Genomic DNA, 13,696 nt, shown 5'->3' with positions numbered 1-13,696 from the left:
GATTCCATTAAAGCCGTTTGCTAGGAAGCGGTGTAGAGACCTTTGTTAGCACTTTGTGTCACTTTTTTTCGGTTCTTTCCGCCTTTACCCGATTGCAATTCCATTAAAGCCGCTGCCTGTGCTTGACTGATACGTTGCAAATTAGTTGTCTTATTTTTTCTTTTCCCTCGTCTGTTCTTTCCTGTCCTGTGCGAGATAGCCACTCTCACCCCCTATGCATAGATTTAGAGGCGATCGTTCACGCAGGTTCTTAGTGGTGCTTCGGCGTGCTCTGTACAGGGTCGCTCGCAAAGCACTTCCCTCTGAAGCTCGACACACTGCGCCAGCACACTTTCAATCCAGGGCCCTTGGTATATGCTGTGCCCTTTTAATCTCTTCCAGTTCCAGTCTAACCTACCTGCGGCTATTCTGAGTTTGAGAGAGAGCCCCTTCATTTATTCGACAGATTGATCCTGCTGGACCCTAAGGGTACCAGCCTTCCAACAAGCACAGAATTTGCAAGAAAAAAAAACGCGGTCTTCTTTTCCACGACTGGTAACAGCTTCCTTACTTGTTTGCTTCCTTTCGCATCAAAGCTGCTATAAAACGGCGAGCCTTCGCTTCCTTTTACGGCTTTCTAAACGACCGCATTGCCTTTCATTGCGGGGCAAAACCAAGCAAACAGAACACGAAAACAGACTGTTCTCTCTTTCTTCCTGACCGCCGCATTCTAGCGTGCGAGCGGGCAATAAGTTACCAATAGAAAATCCCAGGTCGAAAGCACCGAAGGACGCTGTCTCATAATAAAAAACATAAAAGAACACAGCCAGGGGCACCTGCACTTTATGAGGACCTCCTCGCAAACAGGAGCCGATGTGAGCACGCGGAGGTGCAAAAAAGGATCACAAAGCGAAGAGTCCAGCGGTGTTCGCAGTCAGGTGTAAGAAAAACCGGCCTCTTAACCTCGACGCCCGGTTTACCGTCTCCCGAGCCAGAAGCGAATGGGAGGGAATAAAGTGAAAAGATAGAAAGAAATGCACGGACGCGTAACCCGACACACCTTCTGACCTTCGCGAGAAACGCGTTCGCCGACAACTACCTCTCTCGGCTGTGCCAGAGGTTTCACCTGTGCACACCACTGGATGTGCGGCGCCGACAAGAAGGAAGACGCTTTGTGGCGCTTTTACGAGTTTTTTTTTTTTTTTCGTGGGGTTCGTTCAAATTCAGCCTTTTTCTTGCTTTACCTGGAAGCCCTGCACTGGGGTCCGAATAGAAAACAACTTGTCCTTTTCTGAGTCAAGCATTGGTCAGCGTGCGGCGTCCTTTGTACAGACATCCTATTGGTGAGCTAAAAATAGGCTGGCGTTTATGACGCGAATAGAAATCAAAGTCTTAGAGGCTTTTTCAGGGAGGTTTACTGCAGGCTTAATGAACACACATTTGCGGTATGGCCTAGACAGAAGACGACGTCTATGTTAAGACATGTGATAGTTTGGTGCATAAAACACTTTCCTTTCGTTCAGGCCATACATTCGAACGAGCAGACTTCTCCACAAACGAAGTATCGAAAACCACGCCGACAAGCAAGAAAAAGTTTAACGTTTCCAGATCAGTTTGTTTTAACGGTCCCTCGTTTTCAGGAAAGCATGCTCACTTCAACATTTTCGGCCCATACGGGTGTCGTCTGTCCCAAAAAAAAAACAACTGTCCAAAAATCAAAGGCCATGAGACTACTTTTGTAAAGACAAAAGGACCCTTCACTTTTTCACTACAGATGGTACGTTTGTGAAATCCTGTGTATGGCAAATTCTTGCATACCAGCATGATCTGTGTCATAGCTTAAAAGGCAGCCTTTCGCGCGCAACTAGACACGTACATACAAATGCTTTTTGCTAAACCAATCTCCATAAGTAACTCATTTAATCGAAATTCGGCGTATTTAATTCTATTCAGCGGGTAGCAGAGTACCTCTTGAATCCCATGAAAGTTCTGCAGAAACAGGTTCGTGAAAACATCAGCTCTCAACGTTAGCCCTCAATATCGGCACCTGTATTTTTTTTAGTATTTCCATATTTACAAAGCTACGTAGAGTGGATACGAGTCGTTCAGCTCTACGCCCATCGCTACAAGCGCATTCACATTCAGAAAAAACCGCTTATTAAAAATCAGCTGTGCGGATTTGCAAGATAACTTTGGTTATGCGCTTCCTACCAGCAATTTGTAAGAGCATACGGACACCGCCAAACTGTCTCACGACGGGTTTTTCCCACCACTGCTACTCGAAATTCCTCGTGTACAAAACGCGGGAATAAAACTGAATGAAATATTTATGCCCCCAGCCCTCCGCGCTCCCTGCTAAACTTTGCGACCTGCCACCGCGCCTCCTCGACCAGCCTCCCGCCGCCGCCGGTCGAAGTTGACCTTGAGACCTCTTCGAGCGCAGTGCCGATAGATACGGAGGGCAGGCTAAGGGCGGCCCGCTTTGCTCTCTCAGAAATGTCTTTGCCGCAACTCGCAGCAACAGGAACAAATGAGGACGACAGTGAAAGGTTTTTCGCGAGCCGAGAGGGGGAAAGGGAAAAGTGGGAGAGGGGGGAGGAAGCGTAGAGACAAGATGTCGAAGCCAGAAGATAGAACAGCACGAGGACATGACGACGGAGGGTAATGGCTGGGGCCCGACGGGGAGCGAGCCGACGGAGTATGTAAGAATGGGAAGTGAGGGCGAGAGCGTGCGTGTCTCAGCACTGAGACCCACGACGTCAATGACAGAAAGAGATAGAAGAGAGGAGGATAGAACGGGCCAAACTGAACATAAAAACGCCGACGAGAATATGTGTGTTTTAAGAGCATTCCACGCTGGGTCCTTGCTCCTGAGTCGAAAACAAAGGAAGAGGCCCTCCCCCTCGACATGCCGCCTCACTCCCTCCTTTCCCCTGTCCCCCGTACATTTCGCCATTCCTCTTACCCTCCTCCTGCCCCGGCTTCAGCGCTACAGCTGTTATGTAGTTCCTCGGGGTATTTTTCACTTCTAGTCGTATACGTCTGTACAGCTCTTCTGAAGCGGCCGCAGTGTTCCTATCGTGGCTTCGTTTCGGCTCGTTCCTCACTGAACGTTCTGTTATGAAGCGAGGCTCTACCTCGATCCCCTTCTCTTCGACTACCGACGGAACGTGCGACAGGTGCTGGACGGATAGACGGAACGCGATGCGAGCGTTTAGCGCCGTTGTCGGTCGGGCCGCGAACAAGGCTGTTGTTTCTCCGTCTCTCCTACCACCATTCGCGAGAGCCGTATACCTCGGAGAGATATACGAGTGCGCGGTGTCTGGACGGGCCCATAGGACCGAACATGCAGCGTGAGAGACGGCGGCGTGGTGCTTTCAGCAGAACCCTCTAGACCTGCCTCCTCCGGAGGCGAGAGGTGTGGAACTGCGTAGTGCCGCGATAAGTAATAAGGAGATCTGCGGCTCACTTGATCCTCCAAGTTTTCGTAGCAGCGGCTGTGTGGCGAAATTTATTCCGGGTGAACTACTTCGCCGACGTATACGTTGTAGCTGCTGCACGCTGTAAATGAAAAATCCCGCCTTCGTCTCCGTTCCTGTAAGAATGTTATCCGGCTGGGGCGGAGAGTGAATGCTCTCTGGAGGATGTGGCCAGCGTAGTCACGTGATTCCAGTTCGCTTTCAGCCTAACCTATCCGTGTCGCTCCTTCGCTTTAAAGAAGGGCCATAATTCGGGGACCGTTTCTTTTTTTATACCGCATCGTTTCAGGACCGACGAAAGAACACCACTTAGCCGCATATAGTCCAAACCTCGAAGAGAGCTTGAAAGAGTTGGCTGCCCTTAAGGAAGCGTGATGTGTTCTCGTCTTTGTAAAGGATTGATGGAGACTGTGCTCAACTTGGACATGATGATTCACAGATGGGAAGCCTCACCTTTCGTCTTGACGACGATCATCTCCTGCGTCCCGTCTTGCATGATCCTGACGACGTACTCCGTGCTTGGCCGCAGGTTCTTCAGCGTCACTGAGTGGTCGTTGGGCTGCATTTGAAACACGCAAATAGGGCAATAGATGTTATCGCAGTTAGACGCCCATAATACGCGCCATAGTACGGGACGCTAGACTATTACAGACTGTAGCCTGCATTGAGGGTGTTAGTCACAGAGCGACTGGGTATGCGAACTGCCTACCTCAAACGACATTGATGCTGTAATGCACGCTGTTTTCTTTCGTTCAAGCACTGCTTTTTATTGCGTACCTTTCACGTTCCACATTCCCAGCGACCTAACAATTCGAACATGTAGACTGCGTTACGCTTTATGGGGGTTTAACGTTCCAACGAGACTCAGCCTATGAGGTACGGAGTAGTGAAGGGTTCCGGAAATTTCGACCATCTGGGATTCTTTAACGTGCACTGATATCGCACAGTACACGGGCCTCGAGAATTTCGCCTAGTGCCTTTCCGATCAGCAGCCGAGCGCCGTAACCACATAGCCGCCGCGGCGGCTGCACCGGGGTGTAAGTTGGAACCTTATCGGCAACGGCATTGGGGAGATACGAAAGCGCCAAACAAAATAAAGTATATACCAGGAGTTACCTACATTTCGGGTCTTTAATGGAATAAATTTCGCCCCCTGGAAACGTACCTGGGCCAGCATTCTGGACCATACCCAGATTTCCTGGACATTCAGCAACTAGCTCTTCAGTTCAAACTCGTTATAACGAAGTTTAAGGGGGTCGGCGATTTATAGCCCGTGTTGACCGAGCTTCTAAGGGGAATCGTCACTCCTTCGTTATATCTGTTTTTTTCATTATAAACCTTACGTTATAACGAGGTTCGACTGTTGGCAGCCAGTAACGAACCCCGCGTCACCGAATCGGGATATTTTGAACTTATAATTTTGAAAAACTGGAGAGGCCCGAGAGGTTCTTCACGTGTATGATGATAATCATGGTCGACCTTTGTTCCTCGCTGCAAAATCTGACCTATGAAATACTTCCTGCGCTCAAACCGACTATTTCTGACGGCCATAAAATATATCAGTAGTAGTAGTAGTAGTAAAAGACCTTTATTCGACCATAATTTATAGGCCGAGCATGTCGACCGCCTGGGTGACCAGAAGTCGCTGTTCTTCCTCCCCTTCAGCTACCGAAAACTGGACATTCTCTCGGGGATTTAGTGTGTTTAGCGCCACGAGACTCGTGGCGGCCGATAACCAAACTAGAAGCGTTTGTCCGGACTTCCTGGGCTTGGTGTGAACGCGGAGTTTCGCAGTATATAGAGGAGTAGTGAACTGGAGTTTTATAATGCAACAGCAGCGAAGGCTATAATGGGTCATAAGTGATCGAAGTGTATACAGTGCACTCTCGTTAACTCCAACTCGCTTAATTAGAACAGCCGCTTTAACTGAACCAGCGCTTTAGTCCCGTCAACGTTAAGGGCACTAAAAATGTTTCCCGTTAATTCTCACCACGCATAACTCGAGTAGATCTCCGGTCCCCTTTGAGATGGTATTATGGACAGTCATCTAGTTGTGCTACGACTAACTAAAGGTATTCACTAACGCCAAGACTGAGTACTGATGTAAACATACGAAGCCAAAAAAGGTACCTCTGCGTTTGTCCAGCGCGTGTCGGATCCAACGTAACGCGGTGTGTAGAAGACACCAGGGTACGGCGTAGGGTACTGCCGCATCCTCCATTGGAGCGTCACCGAGTTATGCGTCACGGCAGTCTTCTGGATGAGCAGCTTCCCTGCACGAAAAAAAGAGCACAGATCGGTTGGTGCGGGCTCTAGCAGTGGATTCTTTGAAAGTTACTGAATTGATCAGTTGCATGCTAATGCTGCGAACAAAACCTTTTCGTGCACAGCAACAAATTGCACCAACACACTTGTCCGAAGATTACTAAACCACGTGATGTTGTAAAACTCAACAAACGTAAAACATTCGTTAACACATACTTCTTGGCCCTTGACGAAATAAGCTGGGGTAAGTGTATGCATAATTATCTTGAACAGATGACTAATAAAATAAGCAAGCGACTGCTGAATAAATGAGAAAATGCCCTTTAAACATGGCCCCTATGGGTATGCACGCATACGACTTACAATGATTCAAGAAGCAAAATAAGTGCAGCAAGAGCCAAAAAGTCTATAGGTAAAGGCGGGGGGGGGGGGGGGGGGGGGGGGGGTCAGCGCGATGCATCCTACTTTGCCACGCTGGACTACGCGGCTTGCGCTACACGGACAAGCTTGCCTACGTCTTGATATTTTGCTCGCTTCGCTGATAAATAGCCCGACCATGGACGGCCTGCAGAACCGGCAATGGCGAGGAGGAGTGATTGGGAGAGAGCAAGGAGAGATTCTGAAGGCTATTAAATCAATTTCACCCGCGCGGTCCGTCCGCTGGTCGACCCTTTCGCATCTTTCATTTTGTGCCCCGCTAGGGCCCGCGTGACGCCGCCGAGCAATTTGGGCATCGAGTTTCCCCTTCAAGCGAGTCTTCCCGATCAGTACGCCAAAGACAAAAAAAAAAGAGGAAAAAAAACGTGGTGGTTAAGGGCCAGCCAACAGGCTCAAACTGTCTGCTGCAGTTGACCTCCAACGTAGCGAGGACGGCCTAATCGATCATGCGGCTCTTAAAGCAGTTGGGAGATCAGGTATACCAGAAATACATTTGCCTAGTACGTTGCCGGATCGAATATGGCAGGTAATACCTGATCAGTATTCATTCAGCAATTACTGCAACAGTTTCAATTTGATCGTGACTGGTCGACGTATAATTTTCTAGTTGCAGGTTCGCAGACGTTCTGTGCGTATAGTGCAGTATAGTGCAGCGATAAGTAGTTTTTGACTGCTCACAAGGCATTGCCTTGTACTGGGGACTTAAGTTATTGAGGTACCTAACTGCAAGAACTTCAGCACAAAGTACCGAAGTGGCGCCTACCTAAAGTACTAAGCTGCAGGAAATTTAATGAGAGCATAGCTTTCGTCGTTGACCAATGCTGTGCCCGCAGAGTCTTAGACACCCTCACTGGACTTTTCTTCGCAGTTAAGGAACTGCATTAAGGTTCGTTGTTGGGCGAGTTGGTGACTGGACACTACGGAGGAAGACGCAAAAGTACGAGTCAGCGGAGAATCAACACACATGAGTGCTGACTGGCAACTGGATGCATTTACTACGCATGCGTGTAAATACGTGTGAAGAAGGCTTGCGCGGAAACAGAAAAAATAAAAAGAGGAAAACATCCTCAAAGGCAAAGCCACCAGGGCTCGTTGATCAGGAATTAAGATACGCCAAATGGTGGCGGGACACGGAGAGTGAAACTTTGCTGACACATGATGTCTCCTTGCGCGCAATAGCACAGGCTTCAAGCATATCCCTTGTCAGTGCATCATAGTATTGACCCATGAAGAAGCAGTGATCAAAAAGTGGCAAACCCCCTTCACAGGTTTTGTAGTGGAGCGTCAAGTTGCTGTTGGGGGCGGCGGCATTTAAGGATGTAGCATGCTATCCTAGTTATACTGTTAGATCTAGGGATAATACAGACGTTTCAGAACCTCCGGTTTCAGCCCCAAGTTATGCAGACGTAATCGCTCTTTAGAACAAGGCGCCTCCCTAAACGGTCGAAACTTTCCGCCTCGGTGGCTGAGACTCTACGGCGTTCGGTCGCTCAAGCCCGAATTCGCGCATTTCAGTAGAAACCCCACTTGATGGAATGCAGGCCCACACATCCGTGTCTACTATGAATTCAGAGCCTGTTAGAGAATCCAGAGGTAGTCCATATTACCTTGAAGCCATCTCCTATGGCGTGTCTAACAGCGCGCAGTAAATTAAGTTTTGATTCGTGAGGGTCAGTTAACCATTAACCAAAACCAGCAACATTTTGTAACAGCCTTACTGTGTCCTAAAGGTCTCCCATCTGGCCACAGCAGCAGTTCAGCACAGTCGTACGGGTTCGAACTGGACAGTACGGCGAAAGCTGGAGGGATAAATTGATTGCTCGCCGAGGAGGGTCGGGCCGGTAACGAGTAGAAGAGGAGGAGGAAGATAAGCGTCCCGCTGAGAGCCTAAAAGCCACCGAAACAACACGGAACAGCCAACAGAAAGTCCTTCGCTAAGAAAGAAGCATCTCCGCGTTCGTGAGACATCTGCACCTGCGATTGTTGTATTTTCGCTTCGAAAAGTACATTTTTTTATGTAAACCCGGTTTCGAACGAACGCAGAAAACGTGCGGAAGGTGCAAAACAGCTCTTTCAGGGAATCGTGGAAGCTCTGGAATGAGAATTGATACTTTTCTCTTACAGGCAGTTCAGTACGTGACGTAGAGTGAAGAGCATTCTTGTTTCTTACTGCGTTGCTTTTAGCGCAGGTGATAGATACTTTTCAAGGAAAGTAGCCAGGACAAGCAGCAACCACTTGCCTCGGAACGATTAACCTGTTGCGTTTTGACATTCGAACAAATACAAAGACAAGCAGGTTCTTCAAACTTGAAATCGCAGTTCTCAGCTAGTCGGGTTATTGCCCGATTGGTCATTTGTTGTCACTCGTGGTAACTAGTGGCCGCTCGTCGGCCACGAGAAGCTGGGCTGCAATGAAATGCTTCCCGCATCCTGCGAAACTCTCCAAGGAATGTTTGGTTTGGTTTGGTTAATGGGGTTTAACGTCCCAAAGCGACTAAGGCTATGAGAGACGCCGTAGTGAAGGGCTCCGGAAATTTCGACCACCTGGGGTTCTTTGACGTGCACTGACATCGCACAGTACACTGGCCTCTACAATTTCTCCTCCAAAGAAATTCCAGCCGCCGCGGCCGGGATCTCCAAGGAAGGGTCTCTTCCTGTAATGATTAGGTATTAACCACTGCTTAATCATATCACTCTAATGCCTCATGTAACTTTTTTTTCTTTCTCTCACGCAGTACGTCGCTTGAATTTGCTTGAATTTTTAAGCACTAAGTAACAATATGATCTGTGAGTTAGGCAGTTATAGAGAGCTCTTCAGGACATATTTAGACTATATCCCCCGCCTTACATGTCCACAAACCAGACTTAAATGTCGTACCACTAACGATTAGGGGCTGTAATTCACTTGAGGCAAAATCACCCCCTGAGCGATGGACTGTGAAGATCACTGAGAAAAAGTTATTTCGAGCGGGCGGAATTCATCCCGCTACCAAGCGGTGACGTCAGCACGAATCTTGTACATTGTCCACGTACACAATAATTCTGGACAAAAACATTTAACGAGAAAGGGTTTATGAACGCAGGTTTTTTTTTTCATATATTGTAAGATTTCGCTGTAACAAGCAATATATCCGAATAACTCTCGTGAGCAGGCTTGAATCTTTTTGGTATTACCGTTGTTGCTATCGTCAAAACAATTCCACGTTGGTTTTCCATGGCAGTCTTAACAGCTCGATGCGAGCTATGGGAAAACTTTAAAAGAAAGATTTCGGAACGCTTAGGCAATACTGACCATTACTTTCAATCGAATTTCGATTGAGGCGAAATTCTCGAGGCTCGTGTTCTGTGCGATGGCAGTGCCCGTTAGAGAACCCCAGGTGGTCGAAATTTACGGACCCCTTCACTACGGCGTCCCTCATAGTCTGAGTCGCTTTGGGACATTAAACCTCCCATAAACCAATAAACTTTCCGTAACAGTAGCTTATAAAATTCCAGTATTAAAAATTTTTGTCCAAAAATCCTAAACATGATTATCACTGCAACCTAACGCTGTGCTCAGGAAGATCTTTTTACATTTTCTTACATTCTTTTGACATTGCTTTTTACATCTTTTTACATTGCTTTGCAAAACCACCTATTATTACGACTGTATTAAGTTAACATGACTGTCAGTATCAGTGTAGCAATAGCTCCTATCCTGGTATATTGTGTTCTAGTTTTGTGTTTGCTAAAACAGTGCTGTATTTTGAGTTTCATTTTGTCCGCGCCTGTAGCGGGCGTGTTTTTGTTTCTACAACGATCTTTTTTATGTCTAGCTTTGTGTTTGCTAAAAGAGTGCTGTATTTTAATTGTCGTTTTCTCCGTGTCTGTCGCGGGCGTGTTTTTGTTTCTACAACGTTCTTTTCATTTTTGCCATTACTCCTATAGTCCACATGTTTTCTTAGTATATTGCATCATCTGCCTCAATTACTGTATTTTTATCTGTTGTTTCTTTGATGTTTCCCCCCCCTACAACAATGCCCCAGTGGGGGCGCTGTAGGTATTTTGTATAAATAAAAAAATAAATAGAAGCCAGCCTTTGGGCCCATTCGACGACGCAGTCCGCGCTGAACGACGAAACACAAACATGCCGCAACACACGTGCGCTGGATGTCTCAGACGAGAAACGAGGAGGTGCAGGGCAGGTGAAGAGGGGAGGAGGGCGTTTGACTTGAAATGAACGACGAACGAACCCGTCGGACGAGTTTCGCGTGCCGTCGGCGCGGACCAGCTACTCTTCGGCAGCAGCAAGTCGCTTCCACTGCCGACCCGTTGTTGCGACGAGGAGGACTGCCTGTTTTGTGATTCCTCTTCTACTTCTTCCACTTCCAGTCATCTTACAGCCCTCCAGTGTTTCTTTTCTTTCTCTTTTTTTTTCGTTGCCGTAGTCTTTTCACCGCCCCTGCGATGATGAGCTGCTTCCGTTCGTTTCGACGCTCGCATTCGACTAGCTGCAACTAACTAGTAAAGAAAGCAGAAACAACCAAAAAAAGAACAAAAGGAATGATGAGGTACAACTGCCCCCCCGCGCACTAACTTCCCTCGGTACTTTTTCCGTCGATTGGGCCTGACGAGTGTCATCGTCGCCGGCATCCATGAGCGATCACTCTCTCGGTCGGTGAGCCGAACCCGACGAAGCTGGGAGAGGGGGGGGGGGGGGGGGTCGACGGGATCGTCGACATCTCCTCCAGGAGCGTCGCTTCGCTTTCGCTATTTTGCTAGTACGTATTTTTGTTTGTTGTCGTTGCTGCTGTTGCGGTAGCGCGGCTGCGCTGGGGCGCAGTCATGCGGAGAGTTCGCGCCGACACGCGACGACTCCCGCTTGCGGCTGTAATGGCGGGGTGTCTTGCAGCAGGTGTGAACGGAGGGCAGAGGAACGTGAAGGAAGGAACGAACGAACGAGTCAGCGAGTGAGGGAATCCACAGAAAAGCATCTGAAGAGCGCTGAGGCGACTTTCGACGACGAGTTTCCTGCGGAAATAGCTTTCGTCGCAGTCACTACTTGTCTTGAGAGGAACAAGAAGGAAAGAAATTGTAAATCGCGTGGTTTAACGTCCCAAGCGACAGATGTGCTATGGGTACGCCGTAGTGGAGGGCTCCGGAATAATGTCGAACACCTGTGGGGTGACGTAGTGGAGGGCTCCGGAATAGTTTCGGATACTTATGGGGACGTCGTAGTGGAGGGCTCCGGAATAATTTCGAACACCTGGGATTCGTTAACGTGCGCTGACATCGCGCAGCACTGGGGTGCGTTTTGCGTTTCGCCTGCATCGAAACGCGGACACCGCGGCCGGGATTGAACCCGGGTCCTTTGGATCAGTAGTCGAGCGTCCTATAGCGACTGACACACCCCGCCGGGTCGGATCAAGAGGAGAAAGTAAGTAGGTAGAAGATAATAATTAAGTTGTGCACCAGCTGCATATGTCCAACCGTCTTAATTGCGCCTTCCCCGTGTTCTTCAATAAATCGAGGTCTTTCTTAATGGTCAACATTAGTGTGAAATCCAGAGTTATTTGACATGATAGTCCGTCATACTGTTCAGTTCACTTTCCTTCGAAAACACAGTTTTTTTGGGTGCCTTTTGGATGCAGAAGTACGCTGACCTGTACAGCCAGCACTAGAAAAAACTTTTTTAGGACTGCTCAATTTATGTGACTTTAAGATCACATTTCATTCTGGGAATCCTAAGTTATAGCACGCCTTTTAAGGAAACAATATCGTTTCGAACAATATTTTTCAGGCATATGCTGTCAATTTTTTTCTTTGTTGCGTTGTTTTAGTGTACCAACCAAAGCTCATGCGGTTCATAGGGATTGACTGATCTAGTTCCCAACAACTCAATCGCCCCAAGTTTAAATCCTCGCATCGCAAAGATGGCAGATTGAGGTGTCCACTTTCAGAAACTAACGCTAACATACCTAGTCACTTGCAATGACAAATAGATATTAACAGCACTTATATGCGACGTCTTCTGTATTTCCAAAAGTTGTCCTTCCCAAAGAGGCAGATTCTTTTCCCTTAAGGAACATGCAGTGTTTATCGTGGAACAGTGAGTCAAAGCTCGCGCTCCCTTTCGTCTATCGCGACCTCATAATCGCGAGAGCAACAAAGCTAATTACCATTTTATTCATACCAAGTAGAAATCTGCATAAAGATATTATACTTGTCCACGGAGTGCCAGTACTGCAAGATTGCGTTTAAGATTATTCTGTCCTAGGAAAAGCCCGAACTTTGTTCGCAGCGTGATTTTTATTTATGAATACTGTTTTATTTTTATTTAAAAATAAGGAATAAGGAATGGGAGGAAAACACTTCGCACAAGCATCCTGACTGGCTTCGGCTCCCTCAGCACTTGCAAATACGCGACATTGCAGTCATGTTAAAAATCGTCACAAACAGGTTGCAGATCTACTTCAGACAAGGTTCACACGTACAGCCTTTGTCAAAAGTAACCAGGCTCCATGGTTTGCTTCTCATTCGTATAACAGAGCCCTCACGGCTTCCCTAAAGATCAAAAAGTTCTTTGAAGGTGAGAACAGGGTTTCTTCTTATCTTACAGAGGCTTGGAGCTTGAGGGCTGGCATAATAGCTTTAATATACGACTGAGAACAAAAACGTGCAGCCTGGTTACTTTTGACAAAGGCTGTACCTGAGCGTCGTTCGAGCGTTGACGCTTAACGTGGGGCATGACCTTACGTAGAACGACCGCTAGACGTGTTCCATTCACGGTTCCCGATTCCAGAGACTACTGAGATTGAACTCCTTGTTACAGAAGTAACAAGTAATATCCTGTTGCGATGGTGTAATCGAAGCTACATCAACGACGCTTGGCACGAATAATGAGCAGAAGCAGTAAATAACAGTAGCATACAGTGGGCTAAAAGTTCTAGCTACAGGTGTTTAACATTACCGAGTCTTTCTGCCGAGCTGATTTCAGCACTGTGTAGCCAGCCAGTTCGGAGAAAAAGTAGCAAAAGTGTTCAGAATAAAAATAAAATATATAGATGAATTGTGAACATCTTTTACAAATTTCAAACCTGTATGTAACTACTGTTTCTGTGCTCTATTTTTGCCAAATTTTGTTAACTTAGCTTGCACAACACTTGTAGAAAATTTTATTATTACTACTTCCGAAGTCTCCCCCCACCGTAAACGACGATGCTTCATAATCGACTTGCCCAGCAATGAGTCACTCGAAAGATATGCCTATAACTTACACAGGTGGCCACCTTGCGTATTGGCTTTCGATGTACATACCTCCAACAATGCGCTGACCATAGAGCAAAAGCAACTGGTCTTATACCCCAAGTTACGGGCAGGCAAATGCGAGAATGGCCTGTCAGCAGGAAATTCGCTCCTATTTTCTTGCACCACACACAAAAAATTCGCAAAACAAACCAGCCCTAGTCTTTGTGTGCTTACCTTCCATTCTTTAGCTACAACTATTGCAATTGCCGCTAGGGTGAGGGATCCACTGTTCGTGTCGATACCATAGG

At 47.4% G+C, this 13,696-nt stretch overlaps 1 protein-coding gene across 5 annotated transcripts in view; it reads right to left on the bottom strand.

Moving 5' to 3' along the window:
* The window catches only part of LOC149333011 (uncharacterized), a 167,797-nt gene that overhangs the window by 53,115 nt on the left and 100,986 nt on the right, over nt 1-13,696 (bottom strand). For all 5 annotated transcript variants that reach the window (XM_089558536.1, XM_089558539.1, XM_089558537.1 and 2 more), the window contains exons 2-3: nt 5,589-5,731; nt 3,912-4,017 (exon numbers count right to left, since the gene is read on the bottom strand). In XM_089558536.1, the coding sequence (XP_089414662.1) occupies nt 3,912-4,017; nt 5,589-5,731 (249 nt within the window). The remainder of the gene's footprint in view (nt 1-3,911; nt 4,018-5,588; nt 5,732-13,696) is intronic.

The sequence above is a fragment of the Amblyomma mixtum genome, chromosome 8 (genome assembly GCF_055824585.1).
Source record: "Amblyomma mixtum isolate Tamu chromosome 8, ASM5582458v1, whole genome shotgun sequence".
NCBI lineage: Eukaryota > Metazoa > Arthropoda > Arachnida > Ixodida > Ixodidae > Amblyomma > Amblyomma mixtum.
Note: the sequence above shows the minus strand (reverse complement) of the source record. Positions and strands in the feature narration are given on the sequence as shown.